At 40.0% G+C, this 14,821-nt stretch overlaps 1 protein-coding gene across 12 annotated transcripts in view; it reads left to right on the top strand.

Annotated features, from left to right (window-relative positions):
• The window catches only part of TRAK1 (trafficking kinesin protein 1), a 140,707-nt gene that overhangs the window by 98,081 nt on the left and 27,805 nt on the right, over positions 1 to 14,821 (top strand). For all 12 annotated transcript variants that reach the window (XM_055803792.1, XM_055803793.1, XM_055803795.1 and 9 more), the window contains 7 exons: positions 114 to 190; positions 3,642 to 3,758; positions 10,794 to 10,894; positions 11,714 to 11,822; positions 13,400 to 13,478; positions 13,950 to 14,080; positions 14,594 to 14,668. In XM_055803792.1, coding sequence (XP_055659767.1) covers positions 140 to 190; positions 3,642 to 3,758; positions 10,794 to 10,894; positions 11,714 to 11,822; positions 13,400 to 13,478; positions 13,950 to 14,080; positions 14,594 to 14,668 — 663 coding nt within the window. In that variant the 5' untranslated portion in view covers positions 114 to 139. The remainder of the gene's footprint in view (positions 1 to 113; positions 191 to 3,641; positions 3,759 to 10,793; positions 10,895 to 11,713; positions 11,823 to 13,399; positions 13,479 to 13,949; positions 14,081 to 14,593; positions 14,669 to 14,821) is intronic.

Here is a 14,821-nt window from a genome sequence, read left to right as displayed (position 1 = left end):
AAAGTTGAGATAAGTATTTTCAAGATGAAAACTTATGCAAACTCAAACTCTTAAGAGTATTTTCCCTTTAACAGTGTTACCAATATAATTAATGTTTTATTTTTTCCTCACAGTTTTATGTGCTGAAAGAGTGGGCCAGATGACTAAAACATACAATGACATAGATGCTGTTACACGTCTTCTCGAAGAGGCAAGTATTACATCTCTTTAAGGACCCATTCACAGTATGAGACACTAGTACAGAAATTATATGGTACCTCTAGTACAGATGGTTGGTAGACTGTCCTCTAGTGAGGAGGGATAAGTGCTCTGAGTGTATGTACACTTTATCTCATTGGTAAGGTAAATATTCTTTCTAAATAAAGGTTATTTGTTTACCCCAGTCATATAGATTCATTACTTATGCTTATTTTTCAGTTGAGGCCATTTAACTTGCTATGGTCAAATAATTGACATAACGAATGAGGAGGAGGAGAGTGGAGGGAGTTGTTTTAAAATGACATGCACATTTACAGTACATGTAAAGCTAATAGTATAATTATTGATGGATTTAGTCTTTTTAAAAAATAAATTTAAAAAGGCTCACAAATAGTCTTACATTCATAATTATTAGCTCAGATAATGTCTTTCTAGAGAAGTGCATTGACACAAAAAAAAAAAAGTGTAATATCCCATTTGTCTCCAAACCTTTTCTTTTTTGCCTTATATTTGGTTGTTTTGGGTTGGTATTTTTTGGTTTTTATATTAAATACCATTATTATGTTAATTGTTATTATTTTAATCCTTGGCACGCAAGAAATGTCAAAAAGCAACTGTCAAGCTACAATGCTTATGTTCAATAAACATGATAAATTATTTGACAGAAATCAGCTGCTTTTCTGCAGTAAACTTTAGCACTGTTTCCAAGTAATGTTTGTGGAGAATTTTTTAGGTGAAAACTATTACAACTGTATTGGTTCATGGCTGAGTGTTCATATTTATTTGCTTGTTTATTGCAGTAGCAGTGTCAAAAATGGGGTCTCTGTGTCTAAGATATGTTGGGTGGTCTATTCCTCCCCTAGCTCTGCAAAGAAACAACCATGGGAATGCTCACATTTCCCACCTATGCTTGATTGTACTGCAAACAGATCTAAGTCCTGCATTTTGTGCTTTGAGATGAATCATTTAAACAACTGTCTGTGAAAATCAGTAAAAACTGATGCTTTACCTAAAAGACTTGTCCTGGAATAATCCATTAATTTGTAGTAACAGTCTGTTACTTGTTTGTGTCCTGTTCCCTTTGTATTGTTTGGCTGAGATTTACTTGCATTTGTTCCACAGCTCCTTCCAGTAATGATGCAGCATTCTGCCAAGCTGTTGCCTCCCCTGAGTCCACATAGCCAAACATCTATAGATCCAGACATCACACTCATGGGAGCAATGCCAGAATGACTTGCTGAGCCGATGTTTTAAAATTTCTGGTGTACTTTATCTGGATGATAGCAAAGAAAAAACAGGGGAGTGTGTATTAAGTGAACCTTTAATAAAAAAGTACTTTCAGTGTGCCTTTTCCCTTTTATTTGGCCATCTTTTCTGATTGAATCGCTCCATTCCTTGGCAGATGTGCACTTACAGCTCCTTTCTCTGTTTTCCAAATGTGGTTATTACAAGACACATCCATTTGCAGAATTTAAGGTGTAACTCCTTCTGGAACCTTGACACACAGAAGCAAGAAAAAAAACCCCAAAACTACCCCTTGGCTGTCCTTGTTGGCAAGCTTCAAATTATTGCATTATGAAGTTGGCAGGTTGAAAGGTGTTGCATTTTGGGGGGAGGATAGGAAAGATAAGATCTCAGAACAGTATCTGTGCAGATATTTTGAAAATCTGTGCCTGTTGCCCTGAAACTAAGCAAAGGGAGCAACACCAGGCCTGCCTGGGTATATAGTAAGAACAGGAGTAGATTCCTCTGTGAACCTGCTTTCTCAGCCCTTTCTAATAATAGTGTAAATGTGTCCGGCTTCAGGATGTTTTTTTACATATTTCTGTAATAAATCAGATCCTTATCACTATGAGTAAGAGGCCTAACCCCACACTGAGATTTAGAGCTGAATTGCTAAAAATTGCGTAGGCAGCCTAGGGAGGTTAATTAATGAGCCTGGAAATACACTTACATTCCTCAAATCTGAGTTTAGAAACCTTGCTCCTAGATAGCTCTTCCTGTGTAGAGTCAAAGCTGCAACAATATATTTTTTCCACTCGTATTTATGAAGTGAGCCAAATCACTGAACAATAAGTTGGCTTGATACGTAAAGCAAATGTTTTTTGGATAACTTTGTGGGACCTATTGTTCTGAAAGATTTTACGTAAGATTATATAAAGAATTTATGGCTAGATAATGCCAGTAGCTTTCGATGCAAATATAAGCCTGACCTTCAGAAGGCATTTGGAAAATGCTATTTGTAGATACAGCAGTGATCAATAACCTCTCTGTTTTATTTACTGATTATGACATAACTACTTTTTTTTTCCACTATGAAAGCCTCTTCATTCAAATTCATTGACTTCAAATCCATGCACTCAGTAGCTGTAGAGTTTTGTAGGTTTTGTCATTAATGTCTGCATGAAATAAGGTAGCTTTTAGTCATAAAATTTGAATGGCTGTCAGGGGCAGTATAAACACCAAACCGTATTTTCAGTGAGAGGGAGAAAACTCTTCCTCAGATGGTGTTGAACTAAAGGTAAGTGGGGAATTAACTGTTGTGCCATTTCCCCCCTGTTTTAAAGATCTAGTAGCTGAATAAGAACATGATAAATAGAAATGCTTAATGAACAGCACAGAGTTTTACACATCCTTTCACAGGCAGATTACAACCCCATGTCTCAGCTTTGCAGAAGCTGAGACACGTATAGGTACATGTCACCAACAGGATAAGCTTCTAAGTTTTATTGGTGCGTGTAGTAAACTGTCTAGGACTGGTTATTTCCCATTCTGTGCTTATAGAGGAGGGGGAAAGAAGGGCCAAGCATGGCATGAGAGTAACCACTTAGCATAGATTTAGGCATGTGCAAAAAGGAAAGGGATAGGATTTGGTTTTATACAAAAGCACTAATGGATATATATAGACCAAGACAGGAGCCGAGTATTTGTTGTGGTGGAATCTGCTTCTGCTCCTGCTCAGCTTACAGCGTTTGATTTAAAGGTTGAGCAAGTGGAAACTGAATGAAATGCCTAAGTTCTTTCATATTTTCATGGTGCTTCTGAATTCTTTAAAATGTAACCTCTGAAGTACTGTGATTGCATTCTGCAAATGGTATAACAAGGTGATGGAATAGTTTCAGTAATTTCTTGAACAAAACTGTAATAAAGAACCAGATCTGGTTTCATTTACGTTGTTCTACCGTAGACCTTGAAGCTGTGCTTTCATGTGTATGGTTTAGTAACTTTGTATGGGTCAGTCTTTTCTGATTAACATTGCTGTAAATAAGCAGGAATAGAAAAATAAAATTAACAAAAAACTAACCAAACAAATCCTCACAGAAGAAAAGTCTTTTTTTGTTCAAGTACTTGTTCCTTCCCTTTCATGACAATTGTTACTCTCCTTCTGATCCTTTGGTGAATAAAAAATTTGAAATTAACTTTCTCTTCTTAATCCTTCACAGAAAGAACGGGACTTAGAATTAGCTGCTCGAATTGGCCAGTCACTCTTAAAGAAGAACAAATCACTGACAGAAAGAAATGAATTCCTGGAGGAGCAAGTAGAACACATCAGGGAAGAGGTAAGATTTTTATGGCTAAGTGCTATATCTGCAGTGATGGGGAGAATTTTCCATCTAGCTCCACCTTGTCTGTACTTAATTTTCTTGGGCATCCTGTTCGTAGCAGGTCAATCTGTGTTGCAGCAGTTCAGTCAGCCATTTTTCCAGCTTGTACACTTTTAGAAATGTGGTCAAAAAAGTAATTTGACCTGTTGGCTCAAATGAGTTGATTTGAGGAAAAAAACCACCTCAAACCCATTGTATTTTGCTTTGCCTCTGATTTAATTTTTCTCTGAAACTAGCTGCTATTTTAAAGTCACTATACCCACTGGTTTTTTTCTACCTTTTTTGTCCTTGTTTTCCTGCTTTATGCATAATTCATGTCTGTTTTGATTATTTCACTCATCACACTTTCCCCTGTCTCCCTTTGTGTGCAGCTCTTTATTTTTCTTGTTCTTCTTGTCCTGAATCTTCTTGTTGGTCCTCACTTGTTTCTTCCTCACCAACTGCTGCTCTAATTGCTTTTTCCCAAATGCTTTTCTATTCATACCTGAGTTAAATTTTGACTCTTGGAATTTTGGGGTTTAGAACATAGCATTTGAATGCTGGGAATGCTTCCCTTTGCTTCTCAAACTGGATATGATATAGGTATCACATGTAAGGTAAATTGTATTTATGGCGATTTCAGTGGTGCATGCTCACTGAAATCAATGTGCATTCTGCCTTTTCCAGGCTGGGCCAACTTCATAGACTTGTGTTAGGTTTCCAGTGTTCAGATGAGTCAAGATATCTTTTAATAATTTATAATTTTTAATCAGCGTGCTCTCTATGCATGAACTTGGCGTGTCAAGAAGCATTAGGTTATATTGGGAAGCAAAGTGTTATCGGCTGATACTTGCTACCTCCTATATAGATTGCTAAGATCTTACAGCTTCTTGTGATTTTCCTGTATCTCTTTCCAGGGAACTGTGATAGAATCTGTTGAAGCATGGGTTGGCAGTCTGCTGCAGTTACATATATATGTCTGAGTTTGACTGCAGTAATAATGCTTTAGACATTTGATGAGCACGTGTAGAATATAGTATGATGGTGCATGGGTTTGTCAATTCATAGAATCATAGAATGGCTTGGGCTAGAGGTGACCTTTAGAGGTCATCTAGTCCAAGCTCCCCCGCCATGAGCAGGGACATCTTCAGCCAGACCAGGCTGCTCAGAGCCCCGTCCAACCCGACCTTGAATGTTTCCAGGGATGGGGCATCTACCACCTCTCTGGGCAAGCTGTTCTGGTGTTTCATTGTTCTCATAAAAAAAAATAATAAAAACGTACTCCTTTTATATCTAGTTTGAATCTATTTTCTTTTAGTTTCAAACCATTACTCCTTATCCTGTTGTTATAGGACCTACTAAAAAGTTTGTCCCCATGTTTCTTATAAGCCCCTTTCAAGTACTGGAAGGCTGCAGTAAGGTCTCCCTGGAGCCGTCTCTTCTCCAGGCTGAACAACCCCAACTCTGCCAGCCTGTCTTCACAGGAGAGGTGCTCCAGCTCTCTGATCATCTTTGTGGCCCTCCTCTCGACCCACTCCAACAAGTCTGTGTCTGTCTTGTACTGAGGGCTCCAGAGCTGGATGTTCACCAGAGCAGAATAGAGGGGCAGAACCACCTCACTCAACCTGCTGGCTGGCTGTGCTTCTTTTTATGCAGCTTAGGATGCAGTTGGCTTTCTAGACTCTGAGTGCAGACATTGGTGCGATGTATAAAACATACCAGACAACTTACATTGTTTCAAGTAACACCTTATGTCTTCCAGACACCATGGAATTTTTAAGCAAATATTTATACAGTTGCTATTATTGTATTCCTCTGAATGGCGAGTGGAATGCTATAGGTACTGGCAGATTCTTGATAGCTGTATCTTGGATGGAACCATATAGGATGCTTTAAAAGAGCTCTGTCTGTAACTGCAAGTGTCACTAAACTCTGACTTGCTGAGCTAGGGGCAAATGTTGTTTCTGCTATTCCGGGACAGTGACCTTGGTTTGTGATTAGCGTCCGTACGTAGCTTTCAGCAAGAGCAAGAGAAATATCACAGTTGTAGGGTGAGCAGGAGAACCATGAACCACAGGGGATTAAAGTCTTGAAAAATGGCTCCGAATAAAACTGCTCAGGGGTGTGAGATGTTGATTTATATGCAAGACGTGCTGTTGAGAAAAGCGTGGATGGGAGGGATCCCAGATGGGTGATAAACAGTGGTGGAGCACACACATAGAAATAATATCCTTTGGTGTGGCCTACCCTTTTTGGCAAGGAAAACTAATTATCTTCTGTCCCAGAGGAGTGCTGTTGCTTGCTGTCCAAGTCCCATCATGTGGCAAACCAATATATTTGTGCCTTGGTTGCTATGGCATTTACTAGGCATATACGTTCTGACTGGGCAGGGCAGTGCATTCATATCATACATCTAGAATGGAAGAATTGACTGTGGAAGGTGGAGGACAGGGATGGCCTGCCTCTGTCCAGGTCTGTTTTTATTTATAGGGACTCAGGAGCAGCGTTAGGAAAAGTGGCGCCAGAAATAAGCTTCTTACCAGGTGGCTTGATACGTTGGACCATATGTTCTGTCAACACCCATCTTTTCACACTGTCATTTTGACTCCTTCAGAAATTGATGCTTTTGAGGCAGAGCTCATCAGGCTTTAAGTCATGACACCTTTATGTTAAAAGTCTGTCTTTCGTAGGTTTCAATTTTCCATTAATGTTGAATTTTGAATATCTGAACAGAATGGTAGCTAAGGTCATTGCCTCAAAGGCTAAGAGATAAGAGAATTTATTTGGTCCTTTTTATGTTCTGTAAAAACAGCCAAAACCCAATTTGTCTGTGTGGGATCTGTGGTTTCTGTAATATATAGACAAGTTCTTTCTGGTATATGATATAAAGTAAGGTTTTATTGGTATATGTATCATGGTGTGAATAATTTAGCTTTACATCTCTTTGACTTTCCAAACTTGTCCTGGCAAAACCTTCTGGCCATCCCATTAAGTAGCTGAAGTTTTTCCTATGTCCTTGTGAACATGCCACATTCATAGGTACATGTCACTTAAGGTAATGTAGGCACCTGTGCAAAACACATTAGATTCTCAGGTTTGTCTTTTGAGTTTGTATTGTTAGGTGCTGCTTAGGTTTAGAAAGGGGCTGTGTTCCCGTTCAATTAAAAACTGATGGAACTGAGACTTTTCTTGTAGTGTGCTGGAGAGCAAATGGTGAGTGGACTGAGCAAGCACTATACTGCGTGCATGCTCTTTAGTCTCAGCTTACTGTTTCAGAGTTATATACTAAAAGCATAACATTATATCGATAAAACTTTCTTAATTGTAAATCATTTTGGTTACAGAGATGGGTGTCCGCCTTTTCAGGAGCAGAAGTGTAGTTCCCAGGTACAGTGTATCTGCCTGCTATGTTACCGTGTTCCTAAGGATGCTGCAGCTCCAATCTCAAGACGTGTTCCTTTTTGCTGGGGTGGTGCTGCCTACAGTTTAATGTTGTCTCCTTTGAGATCAGAGCTCAGTATCAAAGCAATGTGAACTGTGACAACCAACGGTGTTTGGAATGGAGTAGGTCATTAGGTTTTAGCTCCTCCTAATCTTCTAAATGCCCCAGTTTACATTTCTTTTTTGTGTTCACGTCTTGTCGTGTGTTTCTGAAGCTAAAAAGGCAGCGCTTCAAACACAGTGTCAGTCCTCAAATAACACAATCTCAAACCTGGGGTAATGTCTGGGTGATAGAGCCTTTTAGTCCTGTTATTCGAGCTCCAGCTCACATCAGCTTTGTGTTTTGGTGATAGCTGGTTTTAAAGTCCAGGTTTCACTTTGCTCTGTGTAAAGTGAGAGGAAAGGAGAAAACTGAATTATGATCTGGAATGGTGGTTTAAGAATGGAACATTGGGTTTGGACTATTGGAGTATAAAGTAATGTTGGAAAGATGTAAATGCTCTTTGGCTTGGTACTTGCAAGTGTGTTATTACATACTACAGTGTAACTGGATGTCTTTATTTTAAGTGAATAATTCCAACCTGTTAAGCATTTAGCTGCTGTTAGTCAGGGAAACAATCAGCTGGACTCTTGAAGCTGTTGTTAGTGATTCAGTAAGGATTGTTCCTGCGAGTTAGGTTCCATGTCTCTAAACTGTTGTGCTCTATGTGAGGAGCCTTTTGTCTTCTACCTTAAATTATTTCTAAGATAGATGCAGCTATTTCATGACATAGTTCTGAAGCTGAATGAAGCTTTCAGGGCAGTGAAGTGAATTAAAAGCCTCAACAGATGGAAGTCCTGGGAACCAAGCATGGTGACAGCTCATGGGCCTTGTCCCACGTTGAGCAAGGGCTCAGCCTGTATTGCTTGTAACAATCTGTTGTGCAGGGGTAGCGTGGTGGTGCTTGCTCTGAAGGGTACACGTTGCAGTGGCTTGTGAAAATGTAGAAGAGTTCCCTTCTGTTCAAAAAACAAGTCCTGTATTTTGCAATGTAAAAATTTGTACTGGTCTGGCTGAGCTGGAGCTAATATTCTTCGTGGCAGCCTGCGTGGTGCTATGGTTTGAGTTTGTGACTATAACAGTGCTGATAACAACCAGTGTTCTGGCTATTGCTGACAGTTGTCTGTCTCCTTCCCCCCCCCACACTCCCCTTTTTTTCTTTCTTCTTTTTCTCTCTCTCTGCTCAGCCCCCCATCAGCACAAGATGTTGGGAGGGGGGCACAGCTCAGATACCTGACCCAAACTGACCAAAGGGATATTCTATACTTTATGCTGTTATGCTCAGTAATAAAAGCTCAGGGAAAAGAGGAAGAACATGAGACACTCATGACTGTGGCGTTTGTCTTCACAAGTAACAATTACGTGTGCCAAGGCTCTCCTCTCCAGGAAGTGCCTGAACATCCATCTGCTGATAGAAAACAGTGAATAAATTCATAAATACCTTATTTTGCTTTGCTTGCATGGGCAACTTTGCTTCATTTATTAAACTGTCTTTATCTCAGCCCATCAGTTTTTCTTGCTTTTGTCTTCTGATTCTCTCCTCCATCCTATATGGGGGTTGTGGGGCAGAGTACAGGCTCAGCTGGTGAGTGCTTAGTTGCTGGCTGGCATCAACACCCCACAAAATTGCAATGTTAAAGGGAGGTGTTGCTGGAGGTTACTGCAGTGAGGTTTTCTCACATTTCACAGCATGATTGAGGTTGGAAGTGACCTCTGGAGGTCATCTTGTCCAGACCACCTTCTCAAGCAGGGACACCTACAGCTGGTTGCCCAGGACCATGTCCAAACAGTGTTTGATTGTCTCCAAGGATGGAGACTCCACAGCCTCTCTGGGCAACCTGTGCCAGTGCTCAGTCACCCTCACAATAAAAAAGTTGTATCTGATGTTCAGGAGTAGCTTCCTGTGTTTTGGTTTGTGCCGATTGCTTCTGTTCCGTGAAAAGGTCACCATTTCTGGCTGTTCACCCTCCTTTGGAGGCTTGGAATTCTTGGAAATGGCAGTAAAAATAGTATCCTCAGTCTTTTTAATACATAGAGAAAAAAGTATAGCAAAAGCTGGACATGATCTGACACCCACCCACTGACAGTATCTGAATCCTTGCTACTTAAAGAGGCTGAGCCATAATGCACTGGAGGGAAGTAAATTGTTATTTTTGGCTCAGCTTTTTAGCTTTTCCTGAAATAGGGAAAGTGATCCTCCCAAAATTAATGCATGGATTTTTGTTTCATGGTTTTCTAGAGCGTGGTTGGTTTGGGGTTTTTTTGGTTGGTTTATGGCGGGTTTTTTTCCCTTGCATTTTAGAATCCATGGTTCAGGAGGGCTTGGTGTCTTAGCATATCTGATTATACAGAATAGCCTTAGTAAAGTAAATTACCTTATTTGCTTAAAATTCTGCAGAGTTTAAGTACTTTATTGCATTGAGTCTGCTTTTTGTTTGATGAAAATGCAGCTTACATCTATTTTATTGATATTCTCTGGGGTAGTAACTACAAATATAAATAATGCCTACAATACAAAAAAAGCAGAAGTCTAATAGAAACAAACATACTCTGTAATTTGTGCATTGGAAAGTGAAGACTGAGGGCCAAGTCTTGCAGTGCAAGTGAAAGGGAACAGATCTGTCTGATCAGTTCTGGTATTTATAGCTATGCAAGGCAAATAAAATGTAACCACTTGCCACTGGCATCCTAAATTGCAGCTGTGAAGTGGTGTAAATGCTACTGTGTAACTGAGTTTTTAACCCTTTCCATGGATAATTGCAATATAAATTAACCAAGATTAAGTTTGTGGATCTCACAATGACAGGGTCTCTTAACCACTCAGTTTCAATTTTTTTTTTTCTTTCCCCTTTTTGGTACCTGTGTGTATCTAAGTATGGGACTACCACATACAGCTTTACTAGACTCATGTTTTGGAGTCAGCAAGAGCCCAAACTACACCCAGAAACTGACTGCAGGCTCCACTGTTGCAGCAGCCTCAAGGATGGCAGCTTCCCACCGTGTGGTGGTGGTCTGCAGCTCAGTAGGAACTGAGTCACAAATGTAACCTCACTGCACAAGCATTTTAGTAATTTTGTTTGAAAGTCTCTTGGAGAGGAGGAAATGTCTGTATCTAAGCCAGAAGGTGACAGTCATCACATAAAATGGATAAAAGTGATGTTTGGCTTGATTGTGCCACGTTAATTTCTTGCATTATCATTGAAATATATCCATTTCTGTGGAGGTGACTCTGGACTAATGCAATAGCAAATCAGGATTACTCATCTTAAAGAAGGTGAAAGATGCCTTATAGCAGCAGATAATAGCGTTTTTTTAATTTATAAAAAAGAACATTTAATGGCTAATTTTAAAGGTACGCTTGTCCTTCTTTCTAAGAAATAAAGGAACTGGTTCTGGTCTGTTCCAGTCTTGGCCTCTTGATTTAGTCTGAAGATGATGCTTGGAGGATGAAGAGCTAGCTAATTTGTAGTGCATTTACTTATGAATGTGCCTAGAAAATCAACTTAGTGATCTGCAAATTCTTTGTGCAGGTTTCTCAGTTGCGGCATGAGCTCTCCATGAAAGATGAACTGCTTCAGTTCTATACCAGCGCTGCTGAAGAAAGCGAGCCGGAGTCTGTATGTTCCACCCCGTAAGTTAATCGATCTACAGCACTGAACCTTCACCTGGTACTAAGCAATGGGTAGTTTGGACAATTTAATAGCTTTGCAAAGTAGTGAAATGATCACTGTGTTGGCTGGATCTAAAAATGGGACTCCAAACTTGGTGCATGGCACCAGCTGGAAGGGTTTGCCTTGTACCAGCTGGCTCTCCAGGTGCCAGCAAGAGTCAGGAGGGGAGAGTACACAGGGAGGCAGCTGACGCAGCGCCGTGACTTTCACAAGAACTCGGTCACTGGTGGTGAGGCAGACATAGGTCCCGCTTACAGTACCCTGCTGGATCAAATACCTTTGCATGCTGTGCTAGAACGTGCTACCTGTGTGACCTTTGCGCTTGAAGGACTTGAAGGCTCTATGGAAAAATTCCAAGCAGAGGGAAGGAAATAAAGCATGGATTGTAGCACGAGTTCCAGGCAATTAGCTGGCAGAACAGCGCTGCAGGCTCTGAGGGGCTGCCCGCCCTTGCTTGCGGAGTTATTGCTGCATTCTGGTGAAGCATGTGCAGCATTAATCAGGAAGCTATTGGGTTGCTCCCTGTAGTAAAGTGGATTCCTTTCTCATAGCCTTAGCGGAATAATTTTTCCGTAGGAAATGTGTGGAATAATAAATCTGAAAATTGTTCTGTTTTAAAAATCACTGCAAATATGCCACTGCCTAAACATACTGGCGTGAACAAGCTGTATTTTATGTGGCTCTGACTGGTTTTGAGAGCTCTTGTTTAGTCCTGTTCTTCTGTGAGATTGGCCATAATACAGGTGAAAATGAGTTAGAACTGTTGTTTTCCTTACAAGGCTGAAGAGGAATGAATCTTCCTCCTCCGTCCAGAACTACTTCCATTTGGATTCTCTTCAAAAGAAACTCAAGGACCTTGAAGAGGAGAATGTTGTGCTTAGATCTGAGGTGAAAATGCTCACTTTGTGTTTTGCTTAATGCAGTTGTTCATTTAAATGCAAAAACACAGGTGTTGAGAAGTGTGTATCGAAAGTTGAGAAAGTCTAAGAATATATAATTACACGTGACACATTTCTTTGTGGTTGTTAATCATCATCCTTTATCCTTCTAAATGAAGGAAAGGATGAAACGTGGAAGCTACGTGAAGCTACGTGTGAAGCAGTTTCCTTGCCAAAAGAATGTGCAGGAGCATGAGCAGGTTTTGGAGCCCAGCACTGCACATTGCAGCCATTTAAGATTTGTTTCTCTGACAGATACGGGTGATTTTGGCTGCACGTCTGAAGTTGTAGGCTGGCATGGTCTGTCTGGTTCAAATTCAGTGTTTGGCAAAATAAAAATGGCTAGCCTAAATTCGCATCAAATCGCTTTGGTTTGTGTTTCAAGTCAGGCTGTTTATATTTTTAGTTGAATGTGATTTTCTTGCCTTTTCTTTCTGACAATATTCTGTTCATTTTACAGATGTAGCTTTTAAAAAGTTCATTTACTGTTCCCTGTCTGTCAGAAATAACACTTCATAATTGAATATCCTATGAATAATTTTATATTTTCAATGCAACTTTTAAAGTTTGGGAGCACATTACCATTTTGCAAACATGTAGCGGAGTATAGTGGAAGAAATACTTCTGAGCTAAGAATGAATTTATGAAAACAGAGTATGATTACCATTTTCTACTGCAAATGCAGGGCCCGTTGCAAATAGGTAGTGTCACATCTTCGGGTGAGACACTGCATAACAGAGTGCTATACACTTCGTTGAGAAGTCAAGCAAGGAAGATGAGCAGTAGATGGTTTGAGAGTATTGAAGGTAGGGTTAGAACTGAGTGCCACTGCACCAGGAGCTGATAGGAGAACCCTACCTACCACTGGCTTCCCTTCCAGGGAGATGTCATCTTGCCAGCAAGGCACGGGATAGAGCCAAATTTGAAACCTGAGCTACGCAGCTCTCTACAGGTGCTGTCTGTGGGTGTCTGTGCATGCCCCCAGCATTGGGAATAGGTTACGGACCCACCGAGGTGGTGCCAGACGAAACCAGCCCGGTGTAGCCACACTTCTCTTGGCATTCCTGGAATCAGAGCAGGAAAGACAAAGCAGGGAAGGAGGTAGCACTAAGGTTTTAGTGGAATATATGATTACAGTACTAGCACTTTTTTAATAGTATCTGAATGCTAGTTTGTGACGATACCTAGCTTTGTTCAGGTGACCAGATCAAGCTCTGCATACTAGTCTTCTGTATGTTCAGGGCTTTTTTTTTTTATTATTTTTAGTGCAAAATACACAAGTGACATCTAGTGGGGATATGGTGATAGTGGTGGAAGTTTCTCCATACAGTCATGTCTGCTGAATGTTCATCTGGCTCCTTTTTTCAGAACATGAGGGAGGACAGGCAGGCAAAAACTGTAATTTCTCATTGTCTTCCTGGAGGAGTGATTAGAAAAGTTTGTCTTCCTGAAGCAGATGGAAATGCATCAACATACTAGCAATGAATGTGCTAATGTAGCGTATTTTGATGTGGATTTTTTGAACAGGCTTGTCAGCTGAAGACTGAAACAATTACTTACGAAGAGAAAGAACAACAGCTTGTCAATGACTGTGTAAAAGAGCTAAGTATGTCCCTATTTCTTTTCACTTCTCATTTGAGATAGTTGAGTAAAAAAACACCCCAAAACCAACCAAACAACAAAATCCAACAAAAAAAAAACCCACCCAAAAGCACAAAACTGAGTCAGATCAGCCATACTTTCCTGTGGTACTTATTTTCCTTATCTAAATGGTTGTAAGGAGAAAATTTATGGCTGAAACTTCACAGCAGAAAATTCTGGCTGTAAGCTAAATCTATCTCTGTTGCAAAATAGTTTTGCATTGAAAATGTGAGTGTTAAGGGAAAATACAATCTCCTTTGCAGTATGAGCACTTTTGTGTCTTCTGGCTTTGTGTTCTACTGTTGGTTTTCAAAAATACTTTGCTGTGTATTTGAGCAGGATTCTGCTGAATCAAGTCATGTGCCAAAAGAACACCTTTCTGCTTGTTTTTCTATGTTTGGGTTTGTGTTGTTAATTGTAATCACTTATCTTAAAGGGGATGCAAACATCCAGATTGCCAATATCTCTGAAGAGTTAGCAAAGAAAACTGAAGATGCTGCCCGGCAGCAAGAAGAAATCACCCATCTTCTCTCTCAGATAGTCGATCTGCAGAAAAAGGCAAAAGCTGTAAGGAATCCAGTTGCAAGGCTAAGTTGTGATTTGCTACTATTGTAGCTGGAAGACAAGTTTCAATCCTCTGTATAGTAGAACCTAAAGGAAATTTTCCACCCTCCTTACCTGGGTGACCTTGTTTGATGTTGAATATCTAGCATACTTGACCAGAAAGCATCAATTTATTAAAAGATGCATATATGATATATCAGATACAATAGTTAGATTTATTTTAAATACTAGATGTGAAAGTCTGCACTGAACTTAATGACTTCACATAAGAGAAGAAGGCCAGCACAAGTATTTCAGTGGGCACTTACTCATTCATTTTAGAGCCTTGGAGGTTCATTTAGCAGGGCACAGAATGATTCTGGGTGTTTTTGTGTTAACATTTTAAATGTTTGTAAACTAACATGTGGACTAATTGCTGCAGGAGGGTCTTCAGAAAATTTAGAATTTTTCTGCTTACATATAATGTAGGATATAAACGTCATCACAGTATTTTTAACATTTTCCGGCATGTTTTAGTGTGCGGTTGAAAATGAGGAACTTGTCCAGCATTTGGGAGCAGCTAAAGATGCCCAGAGACAGCTCACAGCAGAGGTGAGTACATTACTTAGTATTAGAGTAATTTAGTAGTAGGGCAATGACTGTTCACTTTGCCACAAGAGTTTTAGTCTTAAGCTGGGTCAGAAATACCAATTAATTTTGCCTATGTATATGGAATGAAGGAACATTTATGTTCTTGGTAGAGTT

Source organism: Falco peregrinus, chromosome 5 (assembly GCF_023634155.1).
Source record: "Falco peregrinus isolate bFalPer1 chromosome 5, bFalPer1.pri, whole genome shotgun sequence".
In the NCBI taxonomy this organism is placed as follows: domain Eukaryota; kingdom Metazoa; phylum Chordata; class Aves; order Falconiformes; family Falconidae; genus Falco; species Falco peregrinus.
The sequence above is the reverse complement of the archived record's forward strand: the minus strand, read 5'-3'. Positions and strand labels throughout refer to the sequence as shown.